The 23,119-nt window shown below is 35.2% G+C and overlaps 1 protein-coding gene across 1 annotated transcript; it reads right to left on the bottom strand.

Moving 5' to 3' along the window:
• Window positions 1-17,702: 17,702 nt before the first annotated feature.
• On the bottom strand, window positions 17,703-22,916 carry LOC145107369 (1,4-alpha-glucan-branching enzyme-like). Its single transcript, XM_079044242.1, has 5 exons — window positions 21,973-22,916; window positions 20,334-20,517; window positions 19,847-19,916; window positions 19,489-19,752; window positions 17,703-18,645 (listed from the first exon to the last, which is right to left on the bottom strand). The coding sequence occupies exons 1-5, from the start codon at window positions 22,900-22,902 to the stop codon at window positions 17,868-17,870; spliced, it is 2,226 nt and encodes a 741-aa protein (XP_078900368.1). The 5' UTR covers window positions 22,903-22,916; the 3' UTR covers window positions 17,703-17,867.
• Between the last annotated feature and the right edge of the window lie 203 nt (window positions 22,917-23,119).

Below are 23,119 nucleotides of genomic sequence, written 5' to 3'. Positions count from 1 at the left end.
CAAAAGAAGCTTAATAAGAGTCTTAATAGTTGCGTGGACCCATATCTCTCATAAAGATTACATTTTTATGCACAAGGGACGTCAATGGAGCTAAGATCTAACATCCATGACTTCTGGAGTGGATCATAAACTAGCTCAAAAGACCCAAAAATGCATAAATATCACCCTAAGTTGGATCTAGCACATAAAACCATCAAGATGAGAGCTTTTTACCTCAAATGGTTTGCTAAGGTGAAGATAACTCTGGATCTACAAGCTCAAGCTACTCCCAAGCAACCTCTAAGTGTTCCTCTTCTTCTTCTTCTTCTTCACCACAAAACACCAACAAACTCACATTCAAGCTCAAATCTCACCAAATACACTTAGGGTTTCGATATTAGGGCATAGGGTGATGAAGACTGATCAATAAAATATCCAAAGGTGTTATAAGTTGTTTAAATGGGGTGTAAAATCTAAAGATTATGGTTTTCCCCTACACCACGTACGCCATGCGTACTCCTACGTACGCCCCACATATGTACGTGAACCCGCAATCTGGAAATGAGCTAGTACACTAAGCATACTCAGAGTACACCTCGCGTACTAGCTAGGGACTAGAATGAGATGAAATTTGCATTAAGGACTTAAAAGGAAATATACCAAATCTTGAATGTTACAATTAGGCCCAGTAAGGGAAAGATAAAATGGTCTTGTACCCTAGGAGTCAGGATTAAAGACTTAGACTCTTGGATATGGTTAATGCCCTAATTATTAATTAGGATGTTATATTATCGTATTTAGTGGGTGAGATTTACCAGATTAGCATCTTGAGCATTTATCTGATTTTTCAGCAGTTTGAGGTGAGTCTCTTCCTAGTGTTTATAGGGTTGAAGGCACTAATGTCAACCCATGGATTATGGTTATTTGTATGCTATTTGTATGTGTGACCTTGCATGTATGTATGTATTGTATGTATACCGGGCGGGGCCTGATGGGTGTGTTGGGAAGGGCCCATCACGTTGTAACGTCCAAAAAATTCATAACTAAAAATTTCATTTTTAGATTAGATAAAACCACCAACCATTTATTGTTTACAGAAAACCATAATGTGAAAAATCAAAGTATAACGACAATCATCCAGAAATACATCAGAGTCAACATGCAGTAATCATGGGTGCGTGGGATGCGATCAACCCGAGCCCTTCCTAGTGGAACTGAAAGTACCTAAAACATGATAAACAAAAATTTTAAGCACAAAGCATAGTGAGTTTCCCAAAATACCTCCTCAGGCCCCGCCTGGCATCGGGCCCACCCAACATCAGTCCCCGCCCGGTATACATACATACATAGACAACACATGTAAGAGTCACAAATACAACTAGCATACTATAATATAATTCAATGGGCCGGCATTGACGCCTTCAACCCGTAAGTACAGTGAGGAGACTCACCTTAATCCGCTAAAGAGATAGTTGAACAGATTACAGCTCCAACTGCTGACTCTATAAGTCACCTATATATCAACCAAGGTCCTAGTCTCAAACTACTACTCAAAATACCCAAAATACCCCTAGGTCACACTTGGTCAAAATCATGGTAAAATTCAACGGTACATGTCAGCTTGACAGGTCACCACGTCGTGGCCTTACATTGCCACATCATGGGCGCTTCACGACAAAATAGTCGGGCTTCCCCAGTCGCCACATTGTAGCATCCAAACGCCACGTCATGGGAACTGGGTTCCAGCAGCTTAACAGATCTAACCCTTAATCTGTTAAGCCCTTTCCTTCCAACCTTACAGAATCCTTACTAAGGTCTAAAACATTCCAAAGATCATTATTTTTTCAAATATGCATTCCCAAAACAAATCTAGATCCCAACTTAGGTCAAAATAAAGCAATACCACTAAAAACCTCATGCATGGAACTCAAAATAGCATTCAACTCTAGATCTGAAACACATGATAGCGAGGGGACCTTAATAATCCATAAAGTTGCCAACTTTATGGACTCCATGCATTCTACTTAACCCAACATGAAGTAATAAGAACAAAAACCTAGATCTAGCATGCTTGAAAGAGAAAGGTAGAAGTTTAACAACTTACAAAGATCCAACAACAACACAAGATGATGGAAAGAAGCTTGCTTGTTCCAAGCAATACACCAATGGAGTCTTTTTCTTCAAGAAAGAGCTAAAAACCACCCATAAAGGCCCAAATGAGCTCCAAAAGCTTCAAAGGAGATTCGGGTTACGAAATCAGAGATTTAAGAGTGATGGAGGCTGAGGGTGGGCAACCCTAGCCTCCCTCTTTCCTTTAAATACATGAGAAATTAGGGTTTAACGTTTCAGTTGCTCGCCATGTCGTGGCCAACAATGCCATGTTGTGGGGGCTCAAAAGAAAGGATTATTTCTTTCCTTGGTTGTCTTTCTGTGTTCTATTTAGAATGCAACCTTTTACTAGATATTGTAAAGGAAAAATACCCATTATAGCAACAGATAGCCTGAAGATTTAGATAATGATGAGATTGTACAATTAAGCATGTTTACCATATATAATTCAAAGTTAAAAGCCATCAATAGAAAACTAATATCTACAAGGGTATTTACTATGTTTAGCAACAAATAAATTACATAATTTTTAATAAGAGATACAAAATTTAAGAGGAATTTAAAAAAAAATTATGAAGAGATTTGATATGTTTACAAGAATGATGATTACTTTGCAACTAAAAGTTATGTTTTGCTTTTTGAAGAATTTATAAAATCATTAATTGACTCCAATAGCTCCAATGGTAGTATTGTAGGATCAGGCTTCAAGCAACTCTTTGGAACATTAGACCCTCCGTTTATTTTTGTGAGGGTTGAAGAGGAAACAACCATGTTGGCGATTCTAGGGGTGTCTAAAATGGGGATGCATAAATTGTCACTTAACAGGTTGATGTCGGTAATCTTTTATATTTATATGTAAACAGAGAGTCATTTATATAAAATAATTTGTTGCATTTCAGATTGAAAATCTTCTTGTTGTTCATGTTGCTCCATGTTAATACATGTGATGGCAGATTTCTTTCCACATGGATAGATGGCATTTGTGCATGCATTTATTCTGCACCATCTAGGTTTACCCCATATATGAGAAGAGAGATCAGATGAAATCTGTCCAAAAGATTTGCCAAAAGACTCAAAATTGGTCGGATAATAGCCAATTTAATGTTATGTACACACTTTCCATTCCTTTTCTCTTTAATTTTAAGTTTTTAACATTGTATGATGTTGATTTATTTGTTAGGACAATTGTAATAGATAATAGAATCAAAACAAGCACGAACAATGTGTAATAAAATTGTAAATCGTTATTAAAAAAGCAAGTATTGTATTTTTATTAGTTAGTGAATGAGATCCTTATTTTGAGATCTTATAAGGATATCACAATCTTTCATGATTTAGATTTTTGAAATTTACCCAAGGATGAAGTGAAAATGAATGTCGGTAATGGTAAGAGGGGGGAACAGTCGAATCTTAGATACTTATAATTTTGGTGTCATTGTGGTTATATTCATCCTTTGATTTATGTGATAGATGTACTAGATTACAAATTAATCACTGAAACTTTGGATTCCAATCCATGCAAACTTTTAGTATTGTGGTCATTTGTATCTTGAATTACACCTTACAGCCAACAATCCACTGATTTGAATCTGGGTATTGGTTCTCCCTCATCGACCATTAGATAATAAGGGAAATGGCACCTATGGGAATTAGAACCAAATCATTTGGTTGGTAGGTAGCATATTTGAGGATAAAAGAACAAGGGTAAATGTGTAAAATGTGTTTGCCTTATTGTTGATTTTCTTTTCATCATACTAATCATTTAAGTTGCCATTTTTTATACCATTTCAAATCTTTCAACACTCTACACTATGACCCAGGGAACTCACATTGGTGTTGGTTTTTTTATCGGTATTGGTTTTTTTATTGGTATTGGTTTTTTTCCCTATTTACCATTTTTTTTCTTCAAAAACATTGTGATTGGTTACAGTGGATCCCAATTTTACCATTTTAGTCATAAATCGTTGTCCATTTTTTTTTATCAGGGAACACCAATACAGAAGGGTATGACATGTCCAACTAAAAATTTGGCACGGTAGGTTTAGGATCCTTACACAATAGTAAATTATATATTCATTAGGTTCAGGTTGCTAGCATGCACCGCATGTTTCACCTTCTTTGTCTATGTTTTTGACAATGTGAACGTCATTTTATATGCTTTTTATGTATTAATGGTAAATTTCTTCCACTTACCATGAACTTAACTCAATCGTGTTCCTATCAAGCCATTCTCTCATAAACCTGTCTGATTATAGCACATAACTTTTGTTTTTTACTCCAATTGAAAACAAATAGGAGTACCTAATGGATCGAACTCATCCTTGGCTGCTATGAAAGTGAATAAGCCTTGCGTTGTGAAAGGAACCTTCTGAGTCGAAGGCAAGAACTCCTTCCTTCCCTTCCTTATCGACATTAGCTATGTCCCATATCTTCCTATATCGTATTTAACTAGACCCCATCCCTTGTTTTGACTATTCACTGTATGTGTATTATATGAACACCATATCATATGTACAACAATTGATTCATTCTCGCTATATCATTAATTCACATGCATTCTCATTGTTTACCTGAAAAATCTTCTTGTTTAAGACAGATCGCTGACTGAACTCTTGGGTCGTGCTTAGCACGACCCTAAAAACCTCACTACTATATATATATATATATATATATATATATATATATATATATATATATATATATATATATATATATATATATATATATCTTCATTACCCTTTCTACGCCTCCTTCATGCCAAGTGTCATGTTTTAGTTCACCCTTTGTTTTACATTCCTGCTCATTTTGAGTCTACCTTACGATTAATCATATCCCACAAAATTTGCATACATTCCTCAATTAGCGATTACCGATTGTTTATCCCCAACAAAATAGGCAAAGTAGTTTGAATTCTATTTATTAGCAAGATTTCAGGAATCTTGATACATTCCAATTTTAAAATTCGATGGGCTTCATATATACATAAAATCTCCTTATAATGGATTATAGACTTGCAGTTCCATATTCATCGAAGATAGGGTTCTCACACTAGAAAACCCTCATCTCATTTCAAGATTTGAATATATGTGTTTATGGATGGAATTCGCTCCCCATATCTGAACAAACCCTAAGTCCCCGCCAACAACCTCTCCCCTACTCCGCCATCATCAGCACGACTGCTACACTGTCATAACTGCTATTTCACCATCACAACCATCCATTACGGCCACCACCGAACAATCATCACAACCTACTTAAGAACATAAAACAAGTGATGCTAAACGTAGGGAAACAAAATCGATTTTTATTGATTGATGTATTGGCTAGATGGCAATTTCTCTCTCATTTAGTTCAAAATCTTGAACCAAGTTCGATTTTTTTAGCCCTAAATAGATTTGTGTTGCTTGAGCTAGGTTCAATTTGTATGGAAAGAAAAGCTTTAGGATACTCAAAATCTCAGAGAAGATTGATCAACTTCAGGTAACAATCATGTTTTGTTTTAAATTTATTAGTGCCTCTTTGGTTTACATTTTCAAATATTAGTTTGTTCTCTCAAATGTCTGAGTAGAAGCTCTCTTTGTAACAAACATGCAGGTATTATTGTAAATGGTCTGCAATGTATTCTTTTTACTACAAGTAGTATTTGTGTGTTTTTATACGATTTTGATGCTAATGAACATAATAATCATTAAACCTCATTCTCTGGTTCAGAATTCCCTTCTTTACTCATGTGGTGGTGAATCTGTACTCACTAGCCTCTTATCCACGATGATGACCATCTAATAATGATTTTAAGATTACTTTTCAATAAATCAATAGGTTTAGTTATTTTTAAGAATAATTTGTTAAAAAAAAGTCTTATTGTTTTTGTGTAAATTTTACGTGTAGATGGTCAACTTTCTTTATTTACAAATTTGTCCATAAATTGAAAGTTACGTTTTCAACTTTATGGTTAACTTTAAGAATCCATCATGTGTGATTATTAAAAACTTTTAATAGTTGATTATTATAAACTATGAAAACATCATTCTGTCTCATCAGGTATGTACGATTCCAGATTTTGCAAATTTTATCCACTAAAGGTAAAGATTATTATTAATGTATAATACATATTTTGATAATATTATTTAACCAAAAATGCATACTGTGGAAGCTTATTGCCATTGCTGACTTGCTCTTGCTTATCTGTGTCATGAAGTGTAGGTGGAGACAAAGAAGCATAATGAAGAAGCCAGTCCTCCCTCTCTTGCATAGTTGTACAATTTATTTACCAAATGAACTATGTTTTCCAGAAATCGATATTTCAAGAAAGTTATTTATTTAGGTGAGTCTGGTCCTTTATGTTGATAAAAATGCAATATTTTTCACCTACCATCCTATAAGTACCAACTCTTAAGGACAGTTTTCTATTATTAATATCGTATTTTGACCGATTTATAGTGTAACAATTTTAGAATTGTTAATTTTTTTATAGATGAGTTTTCTTTTTCAGTTCCATGACGATTCACCTGATACTGTTGGATAAGGTGTCTAAGTCCATAACTATTTCTGGTATGTACTTGACCCGGTTGGCATAGTCCATTTGGGTTGTATGGCATTGCAATTCTTGGATAGACCAAAATGAGAGAAAGGACACTTAAGGTTTATTAATATATTATAAGTTCTAATATATTAATAATATTATTTAATTAGTATTGATCAAAGAATTAATTTAGAATTAATTAAGTGATCAAAAAGAGACTAATTAAATATATGTGGTTGATTGTGTAAATCATTCATTCTTGTTTAGTGGGCTAATAATTCATGGTTTGTTGGATTGGGCTAAAACCCATAAGGTGCTCCATGGATAGTCCATGGAGGTTACAAACCCATGGATCATGGAATATAAAAAACCATGACAATTAGGGTTTACATAGTGTAACCCTACTTGTACCACAACTATATAAAGACCCCTAGACTAGAAAAATCGGCACTTGTACAAGCAAGAAAGAGGGCTAGCCAATTTTGAGGTGTTAGTGAACTTCTATCAAGGTTATTCCAAGTATTGTGGTGTTGTGTGAGACATTTGAGGCATCACACTTGAGGTGCTAGGATCACAAGGTTTTCAAGGAATCCAAACAACAAAAGGTATGTTCTACTTATAGCATTTATGTTTAAAAGTTCCCCATGCTATGCTAGATAGGTTATGAACCTTGGAAATCAAATTTGCATGTATCATAGTAAAACATAGATCCAAGGTTTCTAGGGTTGCATGTACACCATAGGAGTGTTAGAATGCTCAAAACCCTTCAGTGGTATCAAAGTCTAGGCTTGTTTATTTGATACTTGATGCAAACTTGTTGAAAAAACTCAGTTTTCTGCATTCTGCAGCATGAACTCGCCGAGTCCATGGGGGACTCGACGAGTCCATGAGTTAATTCATCCTACTTGTCGAGTAGGTTCGTGCACTCGACGAGTAGGAGCCCCTGAATGCAGATTTTCGAGTTTTGCTGCTGGAAATGGACTAGAAACATTACCCTAAACTGTTTTGGTGTTATAAAACTTGTTTTAGATGGTGTAATGGTTATGCTAATCCATTTTCAATGGCTATTATATCATTTTGCACTCCTTACCTTCGTTGATATGAACATTCATGACCCTATGAGTTTAGAAGATCATAGGAATTATTTGTAACTTGCTTGTTAGTTTAATTCTTGATCTTGATGTGTTTTAATGGAATCCATAATTTGTCCTCAAGTTATGGATTACCAAAAGTCACTCTTTTAACGTCCATTATTAAACACATAGGTTACATAAAATGAAAAGTCTCTCATTTTATTAATCCATTAACTCATAAGTTATGAAAGATGAAAAGTTTTGAAAGTTACAAAACTTGCCCTCAAGTTTTGGAACATGTAAAGTCACTTTAAAAACTTTACTTTATAATTTTAAAAGTTAAAATTCAACCCTTATACTTTATAATATTATAAGTTGAATAATATATATATATATATATATATATATATATATATATATATATATATATATATATATATATATGTATGTATATATATATATATATATATATATATATATAAGAACAAGTCGTTTTACCGTTAGTAGGCCTCATTCACGAAGCCGGTCTATAAGGGGGGTATAAGGTTGTTGCCTATAAAATGGCAGCTTAATGGGTGTCCACTCTCACCCACCGCTTCCTTGACTGGTGGAGGGTCGTTAGCCGAATGGGTAAGACAATGACTTTAATCCTCATTAAAAGTATGATGATTATAAAGTAACTAAATGTTTTTATAAATTCCCAATCTTAGTTACTTTAGGAAAATGTGAATAAGGTGCTAACCCATGAAATTACACTTTGCACTTTGTTTAAGTCATTAGTGGAGCGTGTGTGGTTAACCGGCACACTAACCTGGACTTAACAAGGTAGGCAAAGGGTGACTTAAGGTTTATCATAGGTCGGTGGAGCACATGTGGTTAACCGGCACATCGATTGAATGATAAACATTAAGAGTACCAAGTAATTTGCATGGTTACTTCACACCTTGTTTTGTGATCCTCGGCATCCTAGTCACAAAACTTGAAGGGCACCCTCGAGATTGAAACATGCCATTGAAAAGTTCAATGAATCTCAAAGAATCTAGGAGTTTAAAAAACCAATTAAAACCTAATAATTTATTTTGTTTTTGATGGTGGAAATTGGTGAATCGTCATTCACCTACCTTTAAATATTTTATAGCTTGGATTACGACATCCCTCTTCTAAGTTATAAAATATTGTGTTGGGTCCTAGCCTTAATATTACATTTGGGTGTCTTATTAAGGACTATCTTTATATCTAATCTAAACTTGGCTTTCTTCTTTTTAGATGTCTTCCAACAATGCTGCTTCTGGCTCAAACCCTACCGGCTCCTTCTCTCTCATGAACCTTTGTGGGAGAGTCATCTTTGATGGATCCAACTTTATGGATTGGATCAGGAACATTAGGATGGTCACTCGTTATCAGGACAAGGAATATGTCCTCGAAAAGGAGCTTAAGGAACTTGATGAGTCATCTGCTACTCCTGAGGAGATCGCTGAATACCAGGCACATGAGAGAGATGCCACCAAAGTGGCATGTATCATGTTGGCCACAATGACAGCCGAGATCCAAAAGTCCTATGAGGACTTCTACCATTTTGAGATGCACCAGGACTTGATGGACCGCTGCCATCAGAGTGCTCGTCAAGAGCGGTATGAAATCATCTCCTCCATGATAACAACCAGGATGAAGGATGGTGAACCCATCACGAGCCACATGCAGAAAATGCAAAGGTATGTGGACCGTTTGCTGAAACTAAATGTGAACTTCCCAGAGGAGTTGGCAATTGATATCATTTTGCACTCCTTACCTTCGTGTTATGATCAATTCCGCATGACATACCACATGAACAAGGAGGAAGTTACACTCAGCAAACTTTAAGGACTATTGAAGACCGCAGAAAGTGGTCTTAAAGGTAAGTCGGTTGTTACTACTCCTACTCATACCGCGGCCCCTGTCTTGGCAATCGGGCAAGGCAAAGGAAAGAAGAGGAAGATCCCTTCGAAGGGTACCAAGGGAAAGTCCCTTGATGGCTCCTCTTCAAGTGGAACCAAGAAAGGTTTCGTCACTCCTTCTGCCAACCCTAAAGAGGCTGAATGCTTCTATTTCCATGAAAAGTCGCACTGGAAGCGAAACTGCCCAAAGTATTTGCAAGATGTGAAGGATGGGAAAGTGAAACCCAACCATGCAGGTATTTACACTATATTGTCTAATAACTCACCCTATTCTAATTCTTGGGTCCTTGATACAGGTTGTGGTATTCACATATGTTGTGATTTGTAGGGACTAAGAAGAAGTGAGAATGTGGAGCATGGGAAGATAAACTTGATCATAGGAAATAGGAAAGTTACACCTGTCACCAAGATTGGAGTTTATTCTTTGTTGCTAAGTAGTGGGTTAACATTAGATTTGAATAAATGTTGTTACTCACCTGAAATGGAAAGAAATATTATTTCCTTTCAAGGTTTGTACAAACAAGGTTTTACCTTTTCGTTTGATAATGAATGTGGTGGTATTAATGCTTTCTTTAATAATGTTCTTTATTTTAAAGCATTACCTTGTGATGGTGTGTATGAAACTGTGTCAGTTGTAGATAACCTAGGAAATAATGTGTTGTGTATCGATTCTTCCTCTAGCTTGGATAAAGCATCTTTATGGCATTGTCGTCTTGGACATGTAACCAAGAAATGCATAGGCCAACTCCAAAAGGATGGAGTCTTGGAGTCATTTGACCTAAAGTCAGATGATAGTTGTGAATCTTGTTTGCTTGGGAAAATGACAAAGTCACCCTTCACTGGTACTTGTGCTAGGGGTGAAGGTTTGTTGGATCTTCTACACAGAGATGTGTGTGGACCCTTCAGAACCGCCACAAGAGATGCTAACCACTTCTATGTGACTTTTACTGATGATTTTAGTAGATATGGATATGTCTACTTAATCAATCATAAGTCAGAAACCTTTGAAAAGTTCAAGGAGTTTAAACAGGAAGTGGAGAATCAGTTGGGCAGGAACATTAAGATGCTTCGATCCGATCAAGGTGGTGAGTATCTTAGTACAGAGTTCCTTGACTATATTAAGGAATGTGGGATTGTCTCACAATTGACACCTCCCAGAACACCGCAGTTGAATGGTGTGGCTGAGAGGCGAAATCGAACCTTGTTGGATATGGTTCGTTCCATGATGAGTCGAGCTTCGCTACCAATCTCATTCTGGGGGTATGCCTTAGAGACTGCCGCCCATATCCTTAATCTAGTCCCTACCAAAAAAGGTTGCCAAAACACCTCACGAGATGTGGACTGGAAAAGTTCCCAATCTGGACCACATCAAGATTTGGGGTTGCGAGGCTTTCGGGAGGCGCGAGACTCACGATAAACTCGAACCTCGAAGTGAGAGGTGTATTTTCATCGGCTACGCACAAAGATCCTTTGGTTACCTCTTCTACAGACCCAGTGATAATGTGGTCTTTGTAGCAAGGAGAGGAGTCTTTCGAGAGAGAGAATTCATAAGCCAAGGAAACAGTGGGAGGAAAATTGACCTTGAAGAAATTCAAGAGTCAAGTGGTGAAGGAACCTCAAACCCTAGCAATCAACCTGAGGAGGAAACGCCTGTTGATCCGACAGAAGAGTCTGTACCTCTAAGGCGTTCCACGAGAGTTAGGAATGCACCTGAGCATTACTATGGTTTCCATATTACTGCGGAAGGTGATACACTTATCAGTGATAGCACACTTGTAAGTCTGGATGAACCTAACAGCTACACGGAAGTCATGGCAGGCCCTGAGGCTGTTAAATAGAAAGAGGCTATGGACAGCGAGATACAATCCATGTATGACAATCAAGTTTGGAACTTGGTTGACAATGTACCAGGTCGTAAGACAGTCGGGTGCAAATGGATCTTCAAGAAGAATACCGACATGGATGGTAATGTACACACTTATATGGCACGACTGGTTGCAAAGGGCTTTTCTCTAACTTCGGGAGTTGATTATGATGAAACCTTTTCACTAGTAGCAAAGATTAAGTCTATTAGGGTTATGTTAGCCATTGTTGCATTTCATGATTATGAAATATGGCAAATGGATGTTAAAACCGCTTTCCTTAATGGAAAGTTGGCTGAGGATGTTTACATGAGTCAGCCAGAGGGTTTTGCCAGTGCAGAGTACCCTAATAGAGTGTGTAAGCTTGAGAAGTCCATCTATGGATTAAAGCAAGCACCTCGCAAATGGAATCTTTGTTTCGATGAGAAAGTCAAAGAGTTTGGCTTTTCGAGGAGCGAAGATGAATCTTGTGTATATGTCAAGGCAAGTGGAAGTATAGTCAGTTTTTTGGTACTGTATGTGGATGACATACTACTCATAGGAAATGACATCCCAACTCTTCAGGAAGTGAAGTCCTGGCTTGGGAAGTGTTTCGCTATGAAGGACCTTGGTGAAGCTGCCTATATCCTAGGGATAAGGATTTTGAGATGCATGAGTAAAAGAATAATTGGACTTAGTCAGAGTACCTACTTGGATAAGGTGTTGAATAGGTTCAGCATGCAGAATTACAAGAAAGGAGAGTTACCGATCCAGAGTAACGCCAGATTGAGTAAGACTCAGAGACCAAGTACAGAGGCTGAGATAGCTGAGATGAGTCGAGTACCATATGCTTCCGTTGTAGGCTCGATCATGTATGATATGACTTGTACTCGTCCTGATGTGGCCTTTGCATTGAGCATGGTCAGCAGATATCAAGGGAACCCTGGCAAGGATCACTGGACTGCGGTAAAGAACATTATCATGTACCTGCGGAGGACTAAGGACTGGGTCCTTACCCTCGGTGGGAGTGATGACTTGAGAGTAGTAGGGTATAGTGATGCTAGCTTTCATACTGATAGGGATAATTTCCGCTCTCAGTCAGGCTGGGTCTTTACCTTAAACGGAGGAGCAATTTCTTTGAAAAGTTCCAAGCAGGAGACAGTAGCTGATTCAACTTGCGAATCAGAGTATATAGCGGTAAGCGAGGCAACAAAGGAAGCTATATGGCTAAAGAACTTCATTGGAGACCTTGGAGTTGTACCAGCTATAAAGGAGCCTATAGAGATTTTCTGTGATAGTGAAAGTGCAGTTGCCTTAGCCAAGGAACCAAGGGATCACGGGAGATCCAAACACATCAACAGAAAATACCATTTCATCAGACATTGAATAGAAGAAGAACTCCTCGTGGCAAAGAGCGTATCATCGGATGAGAACCCAGCAGATCCCCTCACGAAGGGACTGGGTAGGGTTAAGCATCTCCAACATGCGAGGCGCATAAGGCTGAAGGATGATATTAGTTTTAGTAATTAGATAGTTTTGAAATGTGTAAAGTGTAATTGACATTTGATGATGAATAAAAGTTGTTGTTTATTTATGAGTAAAGTGTTTCTATCTTTTGTCAAATCGTTTACTATCATTTCATTTTGCATGTTTTGACTTCTAGAATAATTATGTTATGGTATATCATATTATTCAAATTCTCCACAGTCGGTCGTATGTTGGAAGTAGATATGAATCAACATTATCATGAGTTGGCTTGTAGATGTCTAAGATGTTGGACATAGCAAAGTGTTTCTACAACACTCATGAGTGTTCATAAGTTCTGAGTATTGGATTCAACCCACCCTCACTTGTATCACTTCATGGAATTTATCTCGAGTGATCGTGAGACGGTAATATCATATATGTCTTCAAACCTAGAGATATGAGTTGTTGCCTATGAGTTGGTTATACATTGATTGTACGAAAACGCATTGGTAACTTGATGTTATAAAACGTGCCTTTGTGTATAATTCAACAAGTAGTAGAACAAGCATATGAGTCGAAGTCTATCTGTTCCTTCTTGGATTAGAAGCAATATGTGGGCCCCTCGATGTTTTTGTTGTGACCTATGTACTGGTCCCGGTCAGAACAAAATTGATGTGTTCGATTAAGTTCTATGTCAAACAAATCGGAAATCGAGAAACAAACTGATGGACAATAAGTAAGACATTGTTCCACGTATTTGTCCGGCTGATATCTAGAACAGAGGATTATATGATTATTTATCTTAAATGGCGTATCATCATCATCTCAGTTCCGCGAGACCTTGAAAGAGCTACGATTGCTGATCGATTCCTGAAGTCATACTCGCAGTTATAGTTATTAGACTTATCCAAGTGGGAGACTGTTGGATAAGGTGTCTAAGTCCATAACTATTTCTGGTATGTACTTGACCCGGTTGGCATGGTCCATTTGGGTTGCATGGCATTGCAATACGTGGATAGACCAAAATGAGAGAAAGGACACTTAAGGTTTATTAATATATTATAAGTTCTAATATATTAATAATATTATTTAATTAGTATTGATCAAAGAATTAATTTGGAATTAATTAAGTGATCAAAAAGAGACTAATTAAATATATGGGGTGGATTGTGTAAATCATTCATTCTTGTATAATAGGATAATGATCCATGGTTTGTTTGATTGGGCTAAAACCCATAAGGTGCTCCATGGATAGTCCATGGAGGTTACAAACTCATGGATCATAGAATATGAAAAGCCATGACAATTAGGGTTTACATTGTGTAACCCTACTTGTACCACAACTATATAAAGACCCCTAGACTAGCAAAATCGGCACTTGTACAAGCAAGAAAGAGGGCTAGCCGATTTTGAGGTGTTAGTGAACTTCTCTCAAGGTTATTCCAAGTATTGTGGTGTTGTGTGAGACATTTGAGGCATCACACTTGAGGTGCTAGGCTCACAAGGTTTTCAAGGAATCCAAACAATAAAAGGTATGTTCTACTTCTAGCATTTATGTTTAAAAGTTCCCCATGCTATGCTAGATAGGTTATGAACCTTGGAAATCAAATTTGCATGTATCATAGTAAAACATAGATCCAAGGTTTCTAGGGTTGCATGTACACCATAGGAGTGTTAGAATGCTCAAAACCCTTCAGTGGTATCAGAGCCTAGGCTTGTTTATTTGATACTTGATGCAAACTTGTTGAAAAAACTCAGTTTTCTGCATTCTGCAGCATGAACTCGCCGAGTCCATGGGGGGACTCGACGAGTCCATGAGTTAATTCATCCTACTCGTCGAGTAGGTTCGTGCACTCAACGAGTAGGAGCGCCTGAATGCATATTTTCGAGTTTTGCTGCTGGAAATGGACAAGAAACATTACCCTAAACTGTTTTGGTGTTATAAAACTTGTTTTAGATGGTGTAATGGTTATGCTAATCCATTTTCAATGACTATTATCAAAATTTCAAGTTTTATATGGTTTATTTATGATTCTTGAAATTGTTGATATGAACATTCATGAACCTATGAGTTTAGAAGATCATAGGAATTATTTGTAACTTGCTTGTTAGTTTAATTCTTGATCTTGATGTGTTTTAATGGAATCCATAATTTGTCTTCAAGTTATGGATTACCAAAAGTCACTCTTTTAACGTCCATTATTAAACACATAGGTTACGTAAAATGAAAAATCTCTCATTTTATTAATCCATTAACTCATAAGTTATGAAAGATGAAAAGTTTTGAAAGTTACAAAACTTGCCCTCAAGTTTTGGAATATGTAAAGTCACTTTAAAAACTTTAGTTCCAACCCCTAGAATTTTAAAAGTTAAAATTCAAACCTTATACTTTATAATATTATAAGTTTAATAATATACATACATATATATATATATATATATATATATATATATATATATATATATATATGTATAAGAACAAGTCGTTTTACCGTTAGTAGGTCTCATTCACGAAGTCGGTCTATAAGGGGGTATAAGGTTGTTGCCTATAAAATGGCAGCTTAATTTGTCCTCAAGCCAGTCTATAAGGGGGTATAAGGTTGTTGCCTATAAGAACAAGGTTTTCTAATCATTCGTTAATCATCACACTTTTATTTTTAATGTTTTTATTTCTCATCTTTAGTGTACATGGGTTATAACCTAATATATATATATATATATATATATATATATATATATATATATATATATATATATATATATATATATATATATATATATATATAGTCAAGATCAAATAAGAAGGAAAATTTTGGTAGGAAGGTAAAAAGTTTTTTTCCTACATATTTTTTTAGCGAACAAAGAAAATGAATCATTAGATGATTAATTTGTAAGATGATTCACAAGAAAAAATTGTCAAAAAAGCATCTTCATGATTCATTTTTAAGTAAATTAAGAAAAAATTCACTTTTATAAAAGTCTTTAGTCACTGTTCAAAGGATCACCAAGACCTTTTTTTTATTCTGCAAGAACGATCACTAATTCCTTAAATAACTATATTAAATAAAGGCATTCTATATAAGATGATGATACTTTTAATATCTATTACAAAATAACCATTTATTTTTAATTTATGACAAAATTACAAAAATGGTCTTGATGGTTTACCAAAAGTAACAAAGTCTTAATTTTTTGATGTAAATGACCCTTGTGGTTTGCCAAACACCCCCTAAATTAAATTCATTTTCTTCATCTTTATTAACCTACCAAACAATATGAAATTAAATTATTAATTACTCATTTCATTTAAAAAGACCGATCACCTCCTATTTTATTAACACGTTATACCATATACCATTGTGGCCCTTGAGGAGTGGCCCTATACTACTATGAAAAGGAAAACATAAAGTTTAAAATACAAAATTACCCCTTAAATTGAAAGGGAAAATGACTTAAAAAGGTAATGAAGTTTCAAAAATGTACAAAAAAGACTATTGTTTTTTTTAGTACTCAAAATACCATTAAAGTATATTTTTTATACACAAAATACCAATGAAGTACACATGTGTTCAAATAAAACCTTGTGGGTAACCGGTTACCGCAGGTAACGGAAAAATGTCTTAAAAAGGTAACAAAGTTTCAAAAATGTTAAAAAAATACATTATTTTTTTAGTATAAAAAATACCATTGAAATTTCCAAAATGTTCAAAAAAAAAACCATTGTTGTTTTTTCAGAGAACCTTTTGTTAACTTCGTTGTTTCCGGATTATATAGAACACAGTCATCGGAGATTAGTCACCGTCGTACCAGTTCACACTAGTTGTGTACTATCTTTCATTCCATCACTCGATCAGTTTGTATCTAAATCCATATTTAGGAATTCTCATGACATAACGTCACACTCGTTTGTTTCTCTCTTGTGCTGCAACACTAATAAACGGCTAACCGTGATGTATAATATGTGCATCTATATAACGTATATATGTTTTAGGTTTGAGGCATATAATATGATCGGGAAGCAAGAATGTTTAACTAATGTTATTACCCACTTACTCTCTTGTTACCATAAGAACGATCAAGTGAATGAATGAAAGAAATTTGCACAATTGTTGCGAACTGATATGACGGTTCATGATCTCCGGTGATTGTGTTCTACATAATCCGACAACAACACAATTAACAAAAAGTGTGGTATTTTTTAAACATTTTGAAAACTTCGTTACACTTTTAAGTCATTTTCCCATTTACCTGAAGTACCTGGTTACCACAATGCTTTAGTTGAACACATATGCACTTTGTTAGTATTCTGTGTACAAATAATAACATTAATGGTATTTTTTGTACTAAAAAAACAACAATGATATTTTTTGAACATTTGGAAACCGGGTAACCTACAATAGCCGGTAAAATGGTATTTTGTATACAAAAAAAAATGGTATTTTTTGTACATTTTTGAAACTTGGTTACCTTTTTAAGTCATTTTCCCAAATTGAAAAGCCATTATTGACTTCCTTTTTAGTGAAAGCCATTTCATAATTTTAAATTTCTATAAAAGATAATTTCAAATTTTCGACAACAGTTTTTATGAAAAATTGATAAATCTGAAATGGATTTTCTGAATTTTTATGGAAGGTTAATAATTTTCTGATTGCGTTTGTGGAAAGTTAACAAATAGAGGATGCCTTTCATAAAAGAAACTAAAAATATAATTAAAATGACTTTTATGGAAATTTAAACAATCTTCAACCAATCTTATGGAAAAAGAGAACAGCAGCAAAAAATAAGATTTATATTCTATAGCGCAATCACCTATATTTTCGTGAATCATATCCAATCCAGAAACTTAATGATCACTTATTACAACTATTAAATCAAAGTTACTATATGAAAATCAATACCTTGAGCCTCATTTCTACCTTCCATTCATCCGAAATGGTCACAACTACCCAAAATCAAACCCGATCCCACCCTCCTCCACAGGCACACAAAGACCAGGCATTCCCGAAACATCATCAGCAATCACAGTTGCATCAGGCAATAACTTATGAATCAAAAAATTTGCAAGCATCATATAAACTATAGCATCAACATTTATCGAATCACCGAAGTACTCATTGTACTTTCCCGTAAATGCAAACTCGATTCCATGGTGATGATATAACATGGAGGTTATCCCATGGAAGCGAAAGCCATCAAACATGAACTCCTCAAGCCACCACCTCAAATTAGATAAAAGGAAACGAAGAACCTCCCAATTCGAATAATTGAAAAACCTACGATCATCATGGCATGAATTCTGGAAGTAAGAGTCCTGTGTGGCTTGGCCAACATGAAATCCATAGAGCCCGTATACATCATCCGAACTTACATGGCTATGAACAACATCCATCAAAACACGTAAACCAAATCCATGTGCTTTATCTATTAAGTATTTTAGGTCTTCTGGTGTTCCTGAGATACTACTCACAGCAAAAAAGTTGGTAACATAGTAGCCGAATGATCCGTAATGAGAATGCTCCATTACCCCCTTCATTAGGATGGTGTTATATTTGTTGTCCTTAACCCGAGGTAAAATATTGTCTGCAAATTCTCTGTATGACTTCACTCTGGGTTCTCGGTATGACTTCACTCCGGGTTCTAAACTACTACTCATCCCAAAATGAACTGTATATATGTGGCTTGCGTTGGGTTTTGATGGACGACTGTTTTCAAATTCATACCTACTTGGAAGATTACCAATTACATAAACCGAGATCTAAAAATTGCATTCAGTTTTATAGAGTTTATGGACATCATAATTTTATTTTTATACAGCTTTATTATTTTTATCTCTACATAACTTTTGCTCCATGCTATACAAAAGTTCAATGAAACATACTAGAAAAAATTGTTTATTTGTTAATCATTCAATATTAATTAAAAAGTTAATTAGAAAGTTCAAAGTCATTAAACTCAATATGTATTGAATTTAAACAAGACATGATCCTACTCTTATGATTGAGTTTAATTCATTCAATGAGACTTAGGCATTCCATACCATTCAATCATTCTATTACTATGAATTAGAGTAAATTACACGATTGGTCCCTATGGCTTAGGGTAATTTGTACATTTGGTCTTTAACTTCTTCTTTAACTCGGAAGGTCTTATTGTTTGTTTTTGTAACGCGTTTGGTCCCTATCTTACCTAAAAAGACAATTTTTCCCTAGATTTTTTTAATTTATTTAAATAAACACACCCCAACCCCACCTCCTCATCTTACCTTATCTACCTCATTGTTTTTCCCTATTTAAATAATAGTCTTTTTAGATAAGACAAAGACCAAGTGCATAATAAAAACAAACAGTAGTGACCAAACGCGTAACAAAAACAAATAGTATGAACCTTCCTAGTTAAAAAAATAAGTTAGGGACCAAACGCACAAATTACCCAAACCATAAGGACCATTCGTGTAATTTACTCTATGAATTATGGATACTCTAAAACATCTCATATCAAATCAAAAAGTGTATTGTTTTGTGTATTAATCATATTTTAAAATCTGTCGTCTCATAGTCATATACCTTCCTGGGTCCTGTGGGTCCCTGTAAACGCCGTCCAAACCAGAAGTGGAAGCAGGTTTTGTGAAGTTAATCCAAGCTGGCACCCGGTCAATCCAACCTCCGTTCTGATGGTGCTTGAATGTGAATTTAACCTTTGTATTATGAGGAATGACTGAAACCCCATTGACATCAGGAATTTTGATGCTCCATACTCCAAACATATGTCTTTCCATCTTGTGGCTCCATCTATTCCACCCATTAAAGTCTCCAAACAGATATGCCTCCCTGATCACGTATAAAGCAAAAACCCTAATCAGAAATTTGAACAAACGAACTTCAACAAAAGCAAATGTATGGAAATATTAGGTGAAGAACATACGCCGCAGCTGGTGCCCATTCACGATAGACAATGCCCCCTTGTTCTCTATTAAGCCCAAATTTCAAATAACCTAAGGCATATAGTGATTGTAGAAAGACGTAATATATATATATCATTAGCCAGTGGTGTATCAATCCAGGAAACAACATTTTTGCAAAGATATATTTTTTTCTAATTTTGTGATGAATTGGTCACTGAGTAGTGTTCTTTCTATGTTCATATTGAATTCGTACATGATAATTTTGATTTTGTTACATGATAATTCTATGTTCTTTCTGTGTTCATATATTCATTTTGTGGGCAAAAGATGTGGTGAGAGGTAAATGCAAAAGATGATATGAAACAAATGCAACACTAATTAATGGTAGATTCCTCCTATTTTGGTTAGATTAAGGTAGTTTAGAGATTTTACTAGGATAAAATAACTTCTAGTAAACTACATGCCAAGTTTCATGCACATGATGAGTTTCGAATTTCATATTACTACCTTGTGCAAATTCTTCAAGATGGCATTCATGCTCTTCAATGAGCATCTTCTGTTTGAAAAATGTGTTCATTCTATATTCAATTTGATCTTCGTAAGGTCGTAACTCAGGGTATAATTTGTGGATTTGTAGGAATTTCACCACTGCTTCAGTAGTCACAACAGCAGAATTCTTCTTCTTCTCCTTCTGAGAAAATTTAAAAAAAAATAAAAATGCACCAGGGTTAGTCAAATGGGTCAGCAAGATTTAATGATTAAATTGGGCAAATGAAAACAATACTATACCATTAATGAATCTTTACTAGTGAATCAAGTTATAAACCCAATATCAGCTATAAGAAGCACACGCAAAGAACAATACATCTCTGCTATTTTCACATGCAGAAACACAGCCACACACAAACACACTGTGGAAAAGCTTTCCTATTGTTGAAGATACAATACACATTTTGGTTTACTGTGGATGCTCTAATCACGATCGACTATTAGATTAGACACTCTTTAAAAAGCATTGACTACGGTCAACTCTCGGTTGACTACTCTTCGGGGGCAATGGGCTACTGTTTGGTGGGCCGTCTACTCTTTCAGGGCCTGTTGGCCCACAATATATAAAGTTGTAATTTTCAGTTTTGCTCATTTTGTGTTTGTTTGAAGTTTAAAATTATCTCTCAATGGACCCTTCAGAGAACAACCAAATGTGTCTCTAAATCTTGAACTGTATTTTTTGTTTTTCTTGTTTAGTAGGAGATTCAATAGATGTGTTTTTTTAGAAAAAAACGAAAAATAAAAATAAAATTGTAGGTTCGTACGAAACCTATGGTTTACAAGCGTTCAATGCACAAAACGTGCATTAATTGCTTGTATACCATAGGTTTCTTATGTACCTACGGTTTTCGTAATTTTTTTTATTTGTAACCTGTATACAATGTAATATAAATGCAATGTTGTTATTTTAAGGTCTACGGTTTGGGAAACAGTACACCATTCAGAGGAAACCGTAGACCATAAAATTGTCTACGGTTTCATAGTAAATTATGAAAAAAAAAAAATCCTTAAGTATTAGTGCCGAAACCAAAGACCCATTAAGCAAAACACTAGACCATTTCAATAACTTACAGTTTTGATGGCTATTTTGGGCTATGTCCTAAATTTTGGCTAAAAATAGAGAAGTCATCAGAAAATTTGACTAGATTAGAATCATAATTAAGTAAAAAGTAATCATCTGTAACCATCTACAGATATCATATGTGCTGAGAATAGATACAAATGGAGCTATCAAAAGACAGAATCACATATTATCATTTCTCCCCAGTGACTAGTGTTGTAACTTCAGTTGTATAGAATTATAACTATACAGTAAAGTTGTTGAAATTTTTACAATTAGAGTATATTTCCATGGTGTACAAACGAAATTCATGACTGTAACAAACAATTTTTTGGTTAGTATTTCTGTAAAATAATGTGAGAAAACACAAAGGAATAAAAATTAATTAAACTGATATGACATTCAAATTTCTGAATAAAACGCAGTTGATAAGAATGATTTCGTAGTTTATCATATTATATGAAATATAAATAGAGATTTTTTTATTCTTGTATATGAAAGTAGATTTCCTTAAAAGTATTAGATGTAAAGACTTACATGAAATTTCACCGCTAATTGAAGCTTCTGCATGACCACACTCATCGAAGGGCGATTTTCAGCATCAACCTGAATGCAATCAAATGCAACTTCTTTGAATTTTTCAAAAGACTTTTCATCAATGCCACTGCTTAAAAAGGGATCAATTAACTTCTTCGGATGTTTGTCATAGAGTCTCCACACTTGGCCAATCAGATATTCATTCTTATTATCTTCATCAGGCAATGCAAGATAAGCCAAAGTCCCCCTCAACATTTCAAACAAAACCACTCCAAATGAGTACACGTCTGCTTTTCCCGAGAGCCGATGTGTTGCGTTGTAATAAGGATCTATGTAAAAGTTTGTTCCAGCAGGCCTTGTAAAGATTTGTGTATATGTAGAATCTTTTGGACCAAATTTTGACAAACCAAAATCACAAATTTTTGCATTCAGATCTTCATCTAACAATATATTTGCACTCTTCACATCTCTGTGAATTACAGTTTCTTGATTCTGGAGATTAGAGTGAAGGTTCGTGAGTCCGGTTGCTGCCCCTAAGCAAATATTTAACCGTTTTGCCCATGTTAATCTACGCTTCAAATCTGGGCGTACAAGATGAGAATCAAGGCTTCCTTGGTTAGCATATTCATAAACTATAATCATCTTGTTGTCTTCATCACAATAACCAATGAAAGAAATGATGTTAGAATCTTTGAACCTGGAAACTATCATGACTTCATTATAGAACTCGTGGCTTCCTTGATAACTCTGCCGATCAAGACATTTGAAGGCTACATCACCTTTTGCCCATTTTTCTGAGAGTTTACCTTTGTATACGGTCCCAAATCCACCATTGCCAATTTGATTTTCTGGATTGAATTGTTTTGTGGCCATGCTGATTTCTTCAAGAGGAATTCGAAATTTTTCTAGTTCTTTCCATGAAGAAGACATTGGTTTTGTTTATTTATGATTATGTGTGGTTATGGAAAAGAAACTTTGTGGTTCTATATAAGGAGAACCGAGTTTCTATAGAAGTCCCAACCATTATTGCCTATGGTTTAATAAATTTGAAAACCGCTGTAGAATCAAGTGCTGCAAGATTTAAATCCCACTACTGCACATGATGCTATTTCTTGTTTATTTTACTTTCGCAGGACATAAAATAGAT

This window comes from Lactuca virosa, chromosome 1 (assembly GCF_052849685.1).
Source record: "Lactuca virosa cultivar CGN04683 chromosome 1, Lactuca_virosa_CGN04683_v6, whole genome shotgun sequence".
NCBI classification, from domain to species: Eukaryota; Viridiplantae; Streptophyta; class Magnoliopsida; order Asterales; family Asteraceae; genus Lactuca; species Lactuca virosa.
Note: the sequence above shows the minus strand (reverse complement) of the source record. Positions and strands in the feature narration are given on the sequence as shown.

What these genes read in the sequence shown, in the direction of transcription:
- LOC145107369 (XM_079044242.1), bottom strand. Translation starts at nt 22,902, where the DNA reads ATGTCTTCTTCATGGAAAGAACTAGAAAAATTTCGAATTCCTCTTGAA. An exon ending in AATTAGCGGTGAAATTTCAT is followed by an intron (nt 20,518 to 21,972) that starts GTAAGTCTTTAC and finishes AAATTTTCTCAG; the next exon opens with AAGGAGAAGAAGAAGAATTC. An exon ending in GAATGGGCACCAGCTGCGGC is followed by an intron (nt 19,753 to 19,846) that starts GTATGTTCTTCA and finishes ATACGTGATCAG; the next exon opens with GGAGGCATATCTGTTTGGAG.